This window comes from Harpia harpyja, chromosome 2, assembly GCF_026419915.1.
Source record: "Harpia harpyja isolate bHarHar1 chromosome 2, bHarHar1 primary haplotype, whole genome shotgun sequence".
Classification (NCBI taxonomy): domain Eukaryota; kingdom Metazoa; phylum Chordata; class Aves; order Accipitriformes; family Accipitridae; genus Harpia; species Harpia harpyja.
In genome coordinates, this window is record NC_068941.1 from 25,855,996 (window position 1) to 25,873,358 (window position 17,363).

At 39.6% G+C, this 17,363-nt stretch overlaps 1 protein-coding gene across 4 annotated transcripts in view; it reads right to left on the reverse strand.

Moving 5' to 3' along the window:
* Window positions 1-227: 227 nt before the first annotated feature.
* The window catches only part of RASGEF1B (RasGEF domain family member 1B), a 35,286-nt gene continuing 18,150 nt past the window's right edge, over window positions 228-17,363 (reverse strand). For 2 of the 4 annotated variants that reach the window (XM_052773690.1, XM_052773673.1), the window contains exons 5-14: window positions 15,863-16,075; window positions 15,690-15,764; window positions 14,288-14,383; window positions 13,576-13,678; window positions 12,737-12,816; window positions 11,337-11,432; window positions 9,265-9,360; window positions 7,904-8,027; window positions 7,187-7,259; window positions 228-5,988 (exon numbers count right to left, since the gene is read on the reverse strand). In XM_052773690.1, the coding sequence (XP_052629650.1) occupies window positions 5,964-5,988; window positions 7,187-7,259; window positions 7,904-8,027; window positions 9,265-9,360; window positions 11,337-11,432; window positions 12,737-12,816; window positions 13,576-13,678; window positions 14,288-14,383; window positions 15,690-15,764; window positions 15,863-16,075 (981 nt within the window). In that variant the 3' untranslated portion in view covers window positions 228-5,963. The remainder of the gene's footprint in view (window positions 5,989-7,186; window positions 7,260-7,903; window positions 8,028-9,264; window positions 9,361-11,336; window positions 11,433-12,736; window positions 12,817-13,575; window positions 13,679-14,287; window positions 14,384-15,689; window positions 15,765-15,862; window positions 16,076-17,363) is intronic. The other 2 variants (XR_008232947.1, XR_008232946.1) reach the window with 2 other exon arrangements.

Below are 17,363 nucleotides of genomic sequence, written 5' to 3' on the forward strand. Positions count from 1 at the left end.
ATTTTGTATAGACGGAAATATAAATGGACTTACATAAATGCATGCTTTCCTTCTAAAGAAGGTGACTGACAGTTTCTTAAGTATAACATGTATCTAATAGCACATCAACAAAAGGTGTACCGTGTCCTAAAACTCTGTATTATAAAAGCAGCCTCCTGGGATGAAAATATTTGATTTTGTATGGACTGTAAGGAAAATTTTGTCCTGTTAAAAAATTAACTCTGTGATGCACTGTTCTCATACCTTTATTTTTCCTTGAAACCTAATCTAATAATGACATACCCTGTGAATACTGCTCCAGAGTATATTTTCATTACAGTCTTTTGTGAAAACAGCTCAACACGTATTGCAGTTTCAAGTTTTTACCATAAACCTGTTGAAACAGAGATACGCAGATCAGATCTCCTTAATGCTCAGCCCTTAGAATTCCAGTTGTGTCTTCAAATGAGATCTGTTCTCTGCGATGTTGCTTGAGAATACGTAATGCTGTAAGCATATTTTAGTGGGGGGCCAACAGCCTCTGAATACTGGTTCTGTTGATTATCAATCAAATTGGCTGGGCTTACACAGGGATCAAGGAACACTGCCTGCTATTTCCTCCAGGCCTGATTCTGAACTGCTGTACAGAAACGAGTACCAAAAAACTAATACATTTGTGTGAACAGAAATTAAGGGGAAATGGTAACATTCTCCATTGTTAGCATTGGAGTAGATTGTTACCCTGGCAGCAGCAATAGCAAGAAACATCATGTTGTATGCACCCCGATAAACATATCCTTTACTTTTTTCTTCTCATGTTTCACATGCTATTTTTCTAAACTATCACCTAACCACACTGGTAAGTATATTCCTTACTAACTGCTCTGATTTTATATCAACTTCTGCTGTCATATTACCAGGTTACTCCTGTTGGAATTTCACGTTATTTCCTTTTAAGCAAAAGATCACTATTGCCTGGTTTAGCAGATACAGCATATCTCTGACTACCTTTATAAGAGAGTCACTACGGTATTTCTGAGTGGAGCTGCTTTGCCACCAAACCTGAAGTTCAACATATGCATGTCAAGCAAACTATTGTAACCTAAACTTTGCTTGCTTGCACTTCTTTCTATTCAATACCGCTGGCTACAATTAAGTGATGTGTCTCAGGAAAGGGATGCCAATTCATTTCCTACCAGATCCTCTTTTCTATTACTCCATAGATCCTCCTCTAGCTTCTTTTATGGAAAAGCAGAACTGCAACTGTTTGAACTGTCCGGGGAAGAGGAGGTCTAAGGAAAGTGTAACTCTTTCTGAAATGACTGGCTTGCTCCCAGCCCTAATTATTTCTGACTTTCTACCAACCTCTAGTAAAAAAAGTCCTCCTGTATATGTTAAAATAAGCAAGCAGCATAGTTTTTCACATGTATTCTGTCTTGTTTTCGTACTTTCAATTTTGAGTAGGTTGGCAAGATTAGAAATGTGGAATATGGCCCAGTTCTGAAAGACACAGCAAAGAAAATGTTAGTGTGTTTTTGTCTATTAATAGAGAAATAGTAAACACTCTATCGCAGTTGCACATACCAAGAGAAATAAAAAAGTCTCTGCCCAGGAGTGTTGGCTGTCCAAATGTGTTATACCTTTATGGTTAAATAGAAAACAAATTATCAAGGTGGTTGCTTTAATACCTCCCACAGTAGCTTCAAAACATACCTCTGTCATTAGAGGCAACATTATCAATAGATGGATCATTCATACAAATGGAGTTGGTCTGTTTGATTGACAACAAAATGATCTTTGAACTTCTTTGCTCACATCATTCACTCCATTCTGAATCACCAGCCTTGAACTTTCATCTTCCAAGAAAAAAAACACATTTAAAAAGCAGTGAGGCATCCCAAATGTAAATGCTATTGAGTTATCAGACAATAAAGAAAAGGCTATTTCATCTTTTGACCACTAGATCAAACTTCAGGGCTTACAGAGGATCCTGCTATAATACCAAGACAGATGCTTCGTTTTCTTTGCTGCTCTCTGGAATGGACTGGCTCCAGATGTTGCTTTCCACTGCAGCTAGAAGTCCACCTAAGAACCACCTCCCCTTCCAACCTCTGGACTTCACAGGGCAGGGGAGAAAAGCACTAACAGGAAGCAGAAAATCCTGCCCCACAGTGTCATTGGCACTCAGATTGCTTTGGCTACATAAATAACTGATGAAAACCAGCTGCTTTATTCACATTATCTTTTACATTTTTCTTCCTGAAAAGTAATCTCCATGAAAGAAGGACAGTGTATTTACTTGGCTTATAATGAGACATCCTTTTGGATCATACTATAGCTAAAAGTTTCTAATAAAGGAGAAAGAAAAAAACATATTCCAGAAGAGCTTAATGCAGCACAGTGGAATAATGGCAGTGTTTGCTGGTATCAAACAATACACTTTCTGGCACTAAACTCTTGCTTCTAAACTCCCTGAACTTTATCAGTTTTCATTGTGAAGTGTCATCTTGGCAGATGCCAAACAAAAGTAACCTTGTAAATACACTAGTTCCCTTGAAAATCCTTACCAACTGTGTCCTCAAGCTAAAAACCAGCTGATGACACAGGACCTCTTGACCATAAAGCACAGGTTAGGATACAGTTGCTTGGTAGAAGCAGGCTATCTGGGTCTGATGCAGCAGGGAATGCATCTCTAGGGATTAGCCTCTCCCTTTATGTGGGGAAAATCTGCTCAGCATGACCAAGAGGAGACAGAGAGGAGCTGAGAGAAAAAGCAGACACTGGTGCACTACCAAAGGATTGTTCTTTTCCAGCAGACATAGTGCAAGAAGCCCACAAGGCGTCCTGCTGCACACAACTAGTACAAGGAAAGCCAGCCAGTGACAGGGAGAATTCCCCAGAAGAACAGAAGTCTTGGAAAATGAATGACATTTTGCCTGTTATCCAAAAAAGTTCTTTTTAGTGCTCAATCAAGTACCAGTTTCAGCTCTGTCAAGAGCAGGCTGTCTAGGAAGGCTGAAGAAAAAAAAAAATCCAACCCCCCAAAAAACACATGGAGGCATAGGTTCTTGCTTGCTCTTTTAGAGATGACAGTTGTAAATAGGCTTTTGCGCATTATTGCATGCAACTGACTGTTCTTTTCAAGATGAGGCCATGAAGCTGTACCCAAGTAGGAGAAAAGGGAAATATCTGGATAATAAGGACAGGTGTTCTTGTGGGCCTAGCCAGACATCTAGACTCTTTTGAACAAGTTGGTTCATATGGGTCTGTAAGACCCAGTTTTTGTCTCTGCACCACAAGAAGAAAGTGCACCACAAAGAAATAAGTAATGTTTGAGCCATTTATACAGGAGACTTTGATGTTGCTTCTGTCCCCATTAAGCACTGAGCATCTGTCAGCACTGCTGGGATTTTCAGTCCTGGCTGAACACTCAACTTGTAGAGTTAATGAGTTCTTGTAACTCCTCATTTCAGGGAGTTTGTGATGTTTCCTTCAGGAGCTGGTTAGCCATAGAAGAGTTGGTCATTTTCTCTCTCATTTGCTACAGATAGGCCTGAACGGCTGTTTCCAAGCCAACAGTTTAACAGTCTGACAGTAGCTCAGGGTGTTCAAAATTAAAGCTCAGCACAGTGGCTGCACCGAGTGATGGAGCAGAGGGTACAGTACACAATAAGACTTGTATCGCTCTAACATCAAACATTGAGTTCATTAATGCCTACAGGAGCAGCCTCTGGCTTGCCCAGGGCTAGGGAGTTTGCATTCCCCTTTCAAGCACCAGTCACAGGCTCCTGCACCTGCTGCCCAGCTAGTGTGCCAAGGCAGCAGCCACCTCCTCCGTAGCAATCACTCTGGTATGTGCTGCCTTTTCTTGGCGAGAAGCTGGCCCACAAGACAACACATGGAGCCCGCACTCTGGACCGAGGCTGCATAATGCTATTTTTCCTTTTATTTACAAAGGCTTCATTCCAACTGCATAAATAACAAATCCATTTCTAAACCAGGCTAGTAGTCAAACAGTGGAGGAGGGAAGGAGAGAAGTTATTTTTACAGGTAAGCTAACCCTTTGTTCAACCCTCTGGCTTTCCCTAGAACTAAAAATGTAAAAAGCAGGTTAACAAGAATAGCAAACATTGCACCATGGAAGCTCATTTATGTACCTTATTATCATATCATCCTACTTCCAGAAGATGTGGAAGAGGAATGCACAATTTTCCCCAGCTTTTTGCATAAACGGAGTCCTGCCTATAAGCCTCAACAATGGTGGAAGGATGTAGAAGGGAAGATGGGAAAGACCTCACCTGATGAAAGCTGAGAGGTAAGTTTATGAACTGCAGAAGCAGTCTCCTCCTTTCAAAGTTAGCCTCTTCGTTCTCCTCCACCCTAACTCAGTGAATGGGAGAGGAGAGGAATCCTCCTCCACTGTCAGGGCTCAAGGCCCTGGTGCTGGTGCTCATGGAATATGTAACTTGGTGACTTCTAGCACCTTGTACCAACAAACAGGCTGTAGTTAAGGACAGTATCCCCGTTGATGAAGGTTACTTCAGCATGTTCTTACAGAATTAAAAAATTAAATACTTCTCTGAAAAGGCATGGACAGAACATAAAAACCAGCTTACCTGAAAACTGAAAAGATGCAGTGCAACAAACAGATACATTCGTTCTTACTTCTTTTCTTTTTTAAATAACAGTGGCAGGATAATTGCAAATACCTTTTTTGCCAGGTATGTGGTTTTGCTTAGTGATTTTGCGTCCAGGGTATTCTACAGCTACAGTTTCTTTTTTTCCCCCATCAGATTCTTCCTAGGATAAATAGAGTGACCAAGTATTCAGAGCTACTACAAACTTATTAGGTGTGTAACACAGTGAACTACTTCACAGTCATTAAACATAATCCATAAAGCAAACACACAGGGAGACTGTTTTGTTCACAGCTGTGCTTGAAAAGCAGCCTCATCTTTTTTTTCTTTTGGGCATCTTGCTATTTCAAAGTGGATTGTGTTCTCCATTGTTACCCTTTAAAAAAAAAGCAATTATAAAAATGACTTAATAAAAACATATTTTTGTATTTCAACACAGTTTGTACAACAGTTTCTCAAAGACTATTCTAGAAAAGTCAGCTTGATCAACCTAGTATAAGAAGGTGGTCAAGTATGGAAAATTAGAGTAACAAAACTCTATAGTAAAAATAACAGTGTCTGTAGCATGTAGTGGTTAGTTCCAAACAACTGAAAGAAAAAACCTCCCTAGAAGTTGTAAAATAGTCCAAGCTACATAGCTACTGTATTTTTGTAGCAGGTGTGTTTGCTACCACAGCCTTGATTTTTATTATTTTATATTTTTTAAATAACTTACAATAATAGTGAGTTTGCCTACCAGCAGCCAACTCAAAAACATAATGGAAAAAGAAAAAAACCACAGCCACCGTTACAGTGGTGGGGAGAAACTCTCCCCAGCAGCCAATTTGTTGTGTCCAGTCCTTTCCCTTCTTAGTAATCCCAATAAGACAAAGTTCCTGGCTATATTCAGCTTCTTAGGAATAGAAGTTCTCCAATGCAGACTTGGGTTTCACTGAAAGGAATGGTGATTTTTTTTTTTCCCCTCCATAACCTACTAGCAACCCTGCAAAGTCCTTGTAGCAGCAAGCTGTAGCAAAAGGAAGGGGAAAAATTTTCCATCCAGGTGTGAAATGATTCATAGGCAGCATCTGAGCTCTTCAAAGGATTATGTCAGCACTGTCCTCAATCAATACTTAAGCCTGAATAACAGCCGAATGGGCTGTGTTTTTTATCTCATCTGTCAGATGTGAGAAGCTGCCTGTTTGTTCTTGAGTTAACTTCTTTCATCTTTGCTGACACAATATCACAACTGACTGCATGTTTTCCATCACTTTGAATACCACTCGGTTTTAAGAAAAATAAACCAAGCCATGCCCCTTGGTAATCCACATAAAGTAGCAACAGCAGAAACAGCAGCCATCTTGTGCACTAGACTCTGCCCAGAAGCGCTGACCTGAAAGGAAGAGGGAAACGTAAATAAAGACAATCATTAGCATGATGTAAATCTTCTCAGACAGCTTCAGAGTGCCTCAGATAAGGATCCTGTGAAACTGAGGTTCACATTATCACAGATTTTCAAGTTCAGACTCTTTGTCTGTCCATTTTGCCAGGCTGTGCAATGCAGAGTGTCTGTGCACTGGTGTGAGTAACTCTCCCTTTCTGTCCTCTCCCCAAAATAACTGGGATTTATCAGATGGAATTGTTATATCCCCTTGTGATATCCCAGGAAAAACTAACATGGCCTGAGGAGAATCCTTAGGGTTGTGGTATACAGTTGTCTCTCTGCAGTGCTGCAGAGTGGATCACAAGAGTTGGGATGTTATATCCATGGGTACCTTTAGGTGTTAATGTACCAGCTGCCTGCAACAGTGACAAGAACACATAACTAATGGTCAGTTCCTTGGGATATCAGTAGTTTTAAGACTAAAGTGGATGGCGTAGGGGTGAAAACACAGACTATTCATACACCTGCTTAATTCTGTGTCTCCATCTATGCACCTGATTAGCTTTGTCTGCTGCCATGAATCCAACTTAAAAAACCAAACCAAAAACGTTGATTGGCAAACCACGAGCTAAAACACTGCCATAATGGTTCATGTATCCTTCCACAATTAGTAAAATGAAAGAGTTGGTGAGGCTATGTTCAACCAGCAGTAGAAGAAAAGCCCAAAATAGGATTTTGCTTAAATTTGTTTTTCCCAGCCTGGACTCTAAATTGTTACCTGTTTCATGAATGTGTTTGCCCCAGAGTGATCTTCGTGCAAGCCTCATTCCTGTCTGAAAGGCTAGGTGCATAAAGGGATGCAATAGCTGCTTGGAAACCAGAGTGCTCTGTATGGTACTTGTGAGGAAGTAGAGATTTCTCTGAAGTTTAAAAAATATTTTTCCTACACTGAATAACACAAGAAATTAAGACACAAAATTACTTACTCTAATTCCCATCCCCTAAGGGAGAGAAGGCTTGAGGGGGGGTTAAGATAAAGACTGACTGTTCTCTTTTTTCTAAGAGTCCCAGATTGGAGAGGGGATTTACAATGATGCTGTGCCCCATCTGTTGAAACATGTAGCGTGCCATTTGATTATAACTGTTTGATGCTTGCTCTGTATCCCATTCTCTTTATTTATTGATGTGGGTAACCTCTGACACAAACCTTAGCGTCTTCCATCTGTCCTTTTCAATGTGATTCTCGGGACCTTCGCTTTCATAGGAAGCCAAGTAAAGTGCTGCAATCAGAAGCAAATACAATGTTAGGCCTACTGGCGTTTTAAAATTTGCTCTCCCTGGAAAGTGGACTGAAGTTAAATGAAGCAGGCTTGTATTATCCATCCCTCAGATTAGGGTTCTAGAATCCCATTAGGAAGTATAGCATTGCTTATAATTACATCCAGACAATACTAACAAACAGTGCATGAGAACAAAGACTACCCTGGGGGGGGAAAACAACTAGCAAAAACTCAAAAGCACAAGAGTGGAAGAAAACACTCAAAAGAAAGAACTAAGCCCAGGGATATGGTGCTTTGTAAGCAATCAGCGAAGTCCCTGTTTTCTTTCTCAAGCAGCACCCCTTAAAGCATCCTGAAAGTCCATATAAATGCACTTCAGATGATATTTACAGGGACCACATATCCAATCAGTTTTTAATTCCATTTCAGAGAAAAGGATAATGTCAATTCTCACAGACCACGTGCACATAAAAAGAAATATCTTATTTTCTCTCATTTGTAAGGGAGAAGCATTTTTTACTTGCCAGACAGAGATGTCTCAGGACAAAGTCTTTCTTTCCTCTGAGGAAGCAACAACTTAACATGGAAAGAGACTAAGCAGTAGCCAGCGACACCAGACCTGCAGGAAGTCCAGAGCTCCTTACCATCATCACTGAAGACTGGGACAGTGAGCAAGTACTGCAGAATCTTCCGATCCCTTTCAAAAGGACACTCCACTTGCTTCCACATCATAAATTCACTGACTTGTTTTGCCAATTCCCAAAATTTCTGTCAGAATAGCAAGAGAAAACAGAAGAGATGCTACATATTAAACAGTGCAATTTACCCTGAACATTTTTTCAAAAGAGAGAAGGAGCTTCGTTTCAAGTCCAAGGCTTGGATTCTCCCTGGCTTTTAAGCTAGAATTGAACATGATCTGACTCAACTCAGCTTCTAACTTTTGCATTTCTGTTTCAAACTGGGATGCCTTCCCACTCCTCCACCATGGTAAAATTGTTGTAATATATAAATATAAATAGCAGATCATGATCTGCACCCAGTTTCTTTTCAAGGAGCTGATAACTCTCCTTATGCCCAACTTTTCACTTCGATGATGCTCATGCTTGTCTGTTTCACAGTGAAGTATTTAGTAATTTTCACATCAAAAGTCTGTAGATGCTTAATACTGACATTTCAAAATCCAGATGATCCATTTTAGTTAGTTAATCTGAAATGCTCAATTTTCTTGCTGGAAATTTATGCCTTTCCCTATGTAGTGTGTTGATGTACTTCATTGACAAACTCTTTCAATTAAGGTTTAACATGCCTCAAGTGCACATGGAATCCTTAAGTAAAAGGACATTCCAGATAATCACATAGTCTAGCTTTAGAACCAGGCTAATTCAAGCCAATGACTACAAGTGAAATGCACTGTAATTTCATGCAAATGACCCAGGCTTCTTGAAAGCTCAAAGCACCAGAAAACAAATCATTGGCTAATCCACACTGTCAGATAACAAGCGTGAAATCGGAGGCAGAAGAACTACTGAAAGACAAGGGACTCAAAACTCCTTCACTGCTGCTCTATCACATGTTTATTCAGAGACTATCTGTGACTTACAGGTACAAAAATACTGCATATATATCTTGACAAAGGATGAACTTGGCTTTCACATGTGGAATTCAAAAAGAAGCTCTAAAATACTAATTTGAATGATTTTGTTGTTAAGTATAATAAACCTGTGAGTTGAAACGTTTAGATGAATTTGAGCACTGGGAAAAAGTTCTGACTTTTTTCCCCACTAAAAAATTGTCAATATTGAAAGGGTTTCTATAAACATTCCATCTTCAATAAAACTGCTTTTTCCTGACTACCTCCCAGCTCCTGTGAGAATTAACAGATACACTCAAATTCCAGTCTAATTTTGCTCTCCCAGAATCCAGTGGAAGCTGAACCATGATCTGCTTCAGTTTTCTGTTACAGGGGCTGACCCTCTATCAATACCCCACTCAGTGCTCTACTTACTTCAAAATTGACATGACCATTTGGAAGACGATTGGCACAACCCTCATTGAGGAAGTAAATGTCTTTGATCAAGAGGCTGAAGAAAGGTATTACAATCTAAAGAAAGAACAACATTATTCTCAGTCTGGTCCTGAATCAAAACATAAATGCTCTACAGAGAAAAATAAAAGGAAGTCAGGTGTACAAAAGGTAAGCAAAATACCAAAGGACTAAGATCTGTATAATACCTCTCTCTCTTTCATGACACAAACCCGTTGCATTCACTACATTTTAAAATACATGATGTTTCTCTATAAAGAAAGTCTTCCCTTGGATGGTAAGCTAATCCCTATAGTTTTATTTCCACCTTTGTGCCAAACTGCTTCCATTACCTTGAACTCTTCTTGGCATGTAGCTCTCAATTAAAGTACCTGTTGGCACTCCACTGCTTGTCAACTGTGGCTATAAGGCATGTTTAGAACAACAATATGCCTAACTAATTTAATTTCTATGTCATGTCCTTCTTGTTTTCACTTTCTCATTCTTCCTTGTAGATTCCAGAACATAAGAGCTCAGAGGTGCCTACTTACACGTAATTCCTAAAGGGTATCTCAGTGCAGCTCTCTCTCTTGACAGGGACTTGCTTGGTAAATGAGGGGAGATGCACATTAAAGCACAGCATGGAAAATTTGGGGCTAGCAGTGCAAATGGCTTTTGAACTACAATTCCCTGAGCTCATGCAAGAAAATGAACCTTGTCACTGACTGGCTCAAAACGAAGCATTGCCTGCCAACTAAACAAATCAAAGTATTTTTCTTTGGAGAATGCAGGATCATTCTTAAAATGATTCTATTTTAATTTGCATCTTACAAAAATTTTCACAGCTGCACATCCTTGTTGCAACTGGGGATAAGACAAATATCACTTATCACTATTTCCATGGAAGACTTCACTGCACCATTTCAGTATCTGTAAGTTCTTTCTCTGAAGTCTTAAAACTCACTTTTCTCTGAAAAGAAGTAAGCATCTTACATTTAAACTTCTGGTACTTTGAATGATATGTGAACATACCCTTAGGACTCAGAAAAAAATCCCTGTTTTTATTTACACATGTATAACAACAATATAGACCAGCAGACTGCACATGGATTTGCTTCATCCTGCCCCGTAGTTTATATGAGCACCAAGATCAGGTTTATTAAACACAGCATGAAGTCCTAATATTATAAGCAGTTGATGAGCAACTGCTTCTAAGCCGGGAGCAACCAGGAAGCTATTTGGTTCCTTTCCACAAGAAACACAATTGAGATTCTCCATTAAAGTGTGATGAAATCCAGTTTATTTCTCAAAAGTTATTTTATTTTAAAGAGTAAAGAAAGATGCCACCTCTGTTAACGCATAGTTCATAGCCACTCTTGAATCTGGAAGGTGGATTTCAACCCACTGCATTACACAAACACCTGATTCATCTCACCATTTTTACTAAAAAACTCCAGAGTATATTTAAAGCTCATCTAAAGACTGTACCCAGGAAGGGGACTCCACAGAATCTAGACACAAGCTTTGTCTAGATTTGCGTTTTAGAATACCTTTTCTGAGTAAATTTTAAAGCTTTTTCCACCCTAAACCATAAACCACTTAAAATTTAGCACAAGTAGCAGCTATAAGGACAAATTACTAGCAACCTCCTTTCAGTCCTTAGCCTTTCCATCTGTATTACTGGTTTGTGAGATAAAGTTCTCTGTCAAAAAAGAAATGAGCTGAGGCAATGTACTTATTTTATTTATATAATCAAAACAATCACTTATGTTTGCAGCTTTCAGTCAGCACCAAACTGAACTGGCAGCCCTAAGATGGCCATTTTCATTGAGCCACCTGGTTTCCTCAAATATTCCATTTACTTTCTTGGTAGCTTACAGGTAATATTTAGACATTCCCAGTAAAGAGGGATTCAGTTTTGAGGCTTTTTATTCTTTTTAAAAGCCCAGCAGGGGTAGAGTTGCTGAGAATCAGAATACCAAGACAAAAGCTTACCATGCAACTTAACAAGCACATTTCATTTTTGCCCACTGCCAAGTCATTTGTAAACATACCTTCTCTCTGTTGCTATGAGCTGTCAAGGACCTTTGAGCGGCTCCACGCAGAGCAGTTCGGTAATTATAAAAATTGCTAGAAGGGTCCATCTGATGCTACAAGGCATGAAAAAATGTAAATAATGAGCCAGTGTCATCACCACACAAAATTCTTTTTCACTTGAGCAACTATTTTAAAAAGCAAGAGGTCTGCTGAACAGCACCACAAATATGGCCTTTCAGAGGACTGCAGTATCTCTTTATCTGTTCATTCGATCAGAAGAGAACCTTGTTTTAAAAAATGTTCACTCAACAAAACAAGGGATCCAATACAAGTCAGGGGCAGGAGAGCAAAGGCAGGCTTCATGGACCTTCTTTCTTCCCTCCACAAAGAAGGTAGCTCAGCTTTAATTCAAAAGCCAAAATCATGAAACTAAGACAACAACAGGTCTTGGCACTAATATTCTGCTCTTCCTAGTATGCAGGTTTCTCAGAGCTGATTCAGTTGGAATGGCAAAGTAAGATCAGACACCTAAAGCTGTTAGTGCCCCCACCTCATTGCTCCAAGACTGACTGTTGCACTTCAATGACTAGGATGACTGCATGGCTCACAAAGCACATCCTTAACCAGCAAAGTCCAGCCTGCATAATAAGGTCGAATGAAATAGGGCTGTAATCTTAAGAGCAACTTCCTGAGCTGTGCAGCCACCCTTGACACAACAAAGGCTATTTCCCACCCAAGGGTGGGGGAAGGAAGTGTGAGGTGGCTACAGCCATCCAGTTTTAATCTATTGTCATAACACACGTCAAGTCTCCTGATGATATTAATAAATATTTCATGCTTGTGTCACGTACGAAACATTACTTTTCTTTATCTTACTAATAAATAACCTGAATTCTCCGATTACCATTTACAGCAGGATAATTAACTTGTTGATAAATAATCTGTTGGCTAAATCACAAACTCCTACACTGCTGCACCTACATGATCTTTGACAAAGGTCTCTACTACCTCAGGGTAACTGGCAATCAATCAGTTCAAGACAAATTTCTCTGAAAGGGCAAGGCAGCTGCCTTACAGCTGAACTTGATTTTCAAAGGCAAAACTGCATTAGGTCAATCCACACCATCCCTCTCAAATACATTTCCCTTTAAAGAGGTTACCTACATTATTATTTTTTTTTTTAAATAATTCTTAGGAGGGGTGTTTGGTAATTAAAATAAAAATTACTTCAATTTTCTTCTTCCAAATCAAAAGAGCACAAGTCAGCTGAACAATTCTTATTACATCTTCTATAATTTCCATTAAGGCACAAGCATACTAAATTAAACATGTCACAATGAAGCCAAACTCACATTTTAGAGCGGGTAAAAGTAAAATGCTATTAACAGCCACATGACCAAATATTGGCCAAACTTACCTCAAGAATATAAAATTTGGCTGTCTTCACTTTTGCCCAAGTTTTCTTTAACCGAGACACAGGACTCATGTTCATGCCAGCTTGATATGAGAGACACAAATTGTTGGAGTCTTTTAAAAAAAAAGTCTTTAAAGCAGCCAAGGCTAGTAAGTATTTCTAAAGCAAAGGAGCTATTAACAATAACAAATATTTTCAATGGAGCTACTCAGAAATCAGACTCATCATTTTCTTGAAATTCCAACGTTAAAAACAACTTTGGAAACAAAATCAACATCTCTTACACGATGAAGGCTCTAAAAAAAATGCTCTGACATTATTTAATGTGGTTTTGATAAAATATGAATATACAGTAGAAAAGTGCAAATGAGTTTTCTCAACACCATCTCTTACATATTTCATTGAAAACTACACATATCTATGAAGTTTTCACATTTCAAATTAAAGAAATATTCCCAATATTTTCCTATGAGATATAAAAAAGGTGTGGAATTTTTAAACCACTAGGATATTTACGGTGTGACAGAAATGATTGAAGACATCAATCCTCCATATTACAGGAAGAGTTCCTATTCCAATTTAGCACTGAAGTTGGTTTCAAAAAGTGGGGATTTAGATCTCTCAACAGTTGCAATGAAAACTTTGTTTTTCTGTAATTTACACTATGGCAGTAAATAATTTCTTACACACATAAGACTACAATAACATTGAGCAATTCTCCACCACTTCCCCTCCCAAGTTCACACTGCTGAGCTGCTAAGCAGCAGACTTTTTTTATGAAGGACCACGCTTCCTTTATCTGGATTCAAACAGGGACAAAATGTCTCAGAACATATACTCACAAATAATAGCCATTAAGGAGTTAAAGTTGCCAATGTTAAAACATTCCCGTGCCACATCAATGAAATATTCTATCACTCTTGCTCTGTGCTTCTTCTTCACAGGCTGCAAGAGATGCCATTGGAGTGTTACACTCAGCAGGAAACAGAGCACTCCGACCCATCCCCAAAAGAAACAACACCCCTGTTAAAAGTCTTTTCTACATGTACCACAACTTCACACTATGGTTTACATGTAGAGGAAGCCGCACTATTGTGTTCAAAAACCCTCAGGACAGCAAAGACAACCCAGATACCGGGCAGGTAGAGAGCAAGGATAACAGGTAAAGAGGCTCTGCCAAGAAGAAGGGTACGAAGAACAATAGAGCAGAGAAGGTGGTCAGCACAGAAGAGAGAAAAGATGCCTCCATTCACAAGGGGCATTCACAGGAGAGAAGGGCAGGCCAGACGCATTCCTGTGCCAAGAGGGGCTAACCCAGCATAACATCACCACTGTGTCACATTAACAAGGCTGAGGCACGAGTACGATGCTGAAAACACGGCACTTCAGCCCTGCGCTGACTTCATCCACATGTGAAAAAGTACAGAGCTGAGAGAATGAAAAATCAAAGGGCACTCTGAAGGGGCACCAAACCTGAAAAGGCTTCACAGTTTTAGACAACTAGACTAAAAAAAAAACCAAACAACCTCTTAGCAGGAAAAAGTCCTTGCTCACCATACAGATTTCTGTTGCAACCAAGTAACTGAGCCTGTTAAACCATTCCACATAGGCTTCCAGATTCCGGGTCTTCTTTTGATCTCTGTAGCAGCTCTGCAGACAGAAGAAAAATAACAACCTTTAGTGTCATCTTAAATCTTTCCCCTGAGACACACCTTTTGGCTTTCTGCCCTGCCATCCCCAAACACTGTCAAGTAACCAAGAATAACTCAATTACCCAAAATGACAAAAAGCGTAGAGGGAAAGCAGCAGTGATAGTATTTGAGCATGTATAACTTCTTCCTGAGCTGCTGGCTCAGTAAAGCACTCAAGCAGGCATGCGGAATCCATCACCTGCTGTAAGTCCTACCAGGATGCTTTAAGAACTTAGGATAGACTTATGCAAACAAAGCTAAGTAGCTGCTTAAAGCCTCCTTGAATATGAGCACTGTTTCAGTCCTCACTCCTGTCCCATTGATATAGTAGAGACAACTTTATGCCCTCTGCAAGTGCAGAAGGAACACAGAGGCCAGCCCACTCCAAAGGCAGAGTTGTTGATGACAAATTAACATACCGCACCCTAACTTTGGGAGACCAGCTCTACCATTTTGATTGGGTTCTCCCTTTCCTAACCAGTGCTATTTGTTGTGCAGTGTCTTGGAACGACTCCCACACCACATCTCAGGGCTGCCTAAAAAGGGGTAGACAGCAGTTTTAGTGATCTCTACCTACAAAATCATTTTCAGACACTGTCTGACTGAACATCAAATTGTAAACTTGAGTCATTCTATTCTGTTTATCAGTTTTAGGGAGGACAGTAATTCAAGTTTTAACTGCCTAACTTTAGCACAATTTATTTACAGAGCATAAGTCATCTTGAAAGCAGCACTCAAGGAGATGACAACTCTGGCATGGTTAGCTAAAAACCAGTCTTTGCCCTTCATCCCACATGGATCTAGAGCTCACTGCTCTCTTTCTGTGATGTGTGCTCTACCTGCAAATTGCCCTACTTGCCAGTTTGCTGCAAAGAGTTCAGTTTACTAAAAAGGAAGAACAGATGTTGAAAATGAATAACGCAAAAGCCGAAGTTAAACTCAGCTTTTTCCAACTGTAGACTACATAGATAGCCTGGAAAGAACATTCACAGGATTAAGTTCTCCCTTAGCTTAAATCAGAAAAAACAGCAAATGTGTTAATTTAAGTCAATTTGTTGGCTGAGTTCTGGAGCTCCAGGTGTTGTCCTCCAGGAAGAAAAAGCATCAACAAAATTTTTAAGAGGAATACTAAAGCATTTTCACCACAAAGCTTGTTTCTGCTGGTCCTTATTTATTGCTGGACCTCACTTCCAGCTCATGGGGCACCTGAGCTCCAGGATGTTAAATGCCACATTTGAGAGCCGCTCCAGATCTGGTCCAATTACCTTGTCATTATCGAAAGGATCCTTTTGCACAAACGCCTGGACAAATTCTTCTGGTCCAATATAATTGAGCCTCTCCTAAATAAAGCACACAAGCAGCCAAGTCATATCCTATGTTAACCTGCATTTCAAAAAGAGGGGAAGGATGAAATCATACTCAAAGTATAACAACTCACAAGCTCTATGTGTGTCAGCTGCTGAGCTAACACATAGGGATCATTGCAGACTGTGATTATGTCCCTCTGGATGGACTGGGGCTTGGTCTTTAGAACCGTGAGGCAGTCTGTGGACGTGGCATTGATTTTTGCAAGTACTTCCTCATACTGGCTAACAGTGGCGAGCTTCCGAATCAGGTTCTGGAGGAGCTGCTGTATGTTCTTCCAATACATCTGTCATGACATGAAACAATCGGGAGACATTTTCAAAATGTGAGAAGATAGTATTAAAGTCTGCATGACACCAAAACAGATAGATGCTGATGCCTGTATTTGTTGTCAGCTTAAGATACGGTCTACTATGTGAGTTTCTAATACTGGCATTTCATCAGACCAGAAGGAATCCAGCTGAGGATTTAAACACTGATTGTCTCACAGATTCAATAGTGACCCGGTTAGCTCAAGGTACAGCAGAAAACACATGCACAATCTACTGCATGAAAAGTACCACCAATCACTGGACAAAATACAAGAAATGAAAATACTCCATCTTCTGCTGCTTAAGACCACAGAAAAAAACAATATATGGTCATTCAATGATGAAAAAAGGGCCTGCTTCTCTATGGAGTAAATCAAGACCAGTTTCACTGAAGTGAGAGTTAAAACTTGCAGTAAATCTGAGGAAAAGGAGAAGACAATGAAACCTTGTAGGCCTTTCCATGTGGCGGTTTAAGTTAACAGGAGTGACAAATTTAAGTAGGAGCAGCATTTGACTCTTAAGTAGATAGATCTATGTAACTGACCCCAAGGTGATTACTTTTCCAAACTCCAGACACCATCCTAAAGCCATTAAAGCAAAACCTAAGTACCTGAAAAAAGGAGCACCCAAAACCTATTGGCAGCACAGTATAGTGTGATCAGTCCAAGGCAGGAATGTTTCCTGTATTCTAATGAATTTGTCATTCCCTCCAAAGCTGCCATTTATATGGATTTCCAAATTTACTCAAATAAAACAGCACTACCTCAGGTCAGATTAATTCTTGAAGTCAGTTGTGTTCAACCAAGGCTGAATTTGTCTTGTTACTTGGTAAAGAACTGCTTTCTGCTTAGATGTATTTTGATTTTCTAGACAAATACACACAGCGTAATTTTTCACCTAGGTAGGTGGGGAAAGAACAGGGAGATCCCAAGCTTTTAAAGAAAAGGATCTACATTTTCCTCAGGAAGATGCAGAAGTATTACTTCAAGTGCTGCACTTCCATAAACAGGTGTTAGGTGACACACACACAGACTTGCATCACTGACCCATTCTCTTCCAAATTCATTGACATTTCATGTAAGAGAACTTTATGAAGCATTTTCTTGCCCAGCTGGTAATCAACTGAGAATGAAAAAACATCAAAAGTACTCAGGATGAATTCTGGCTACTTATGGAAATCACATAATAATCAGTGGCTTACGCTTCAAAGCAAAAAAATAAACCCTGCCTGAATTTGTGGTTCACGTCAACCCAGAACTAACA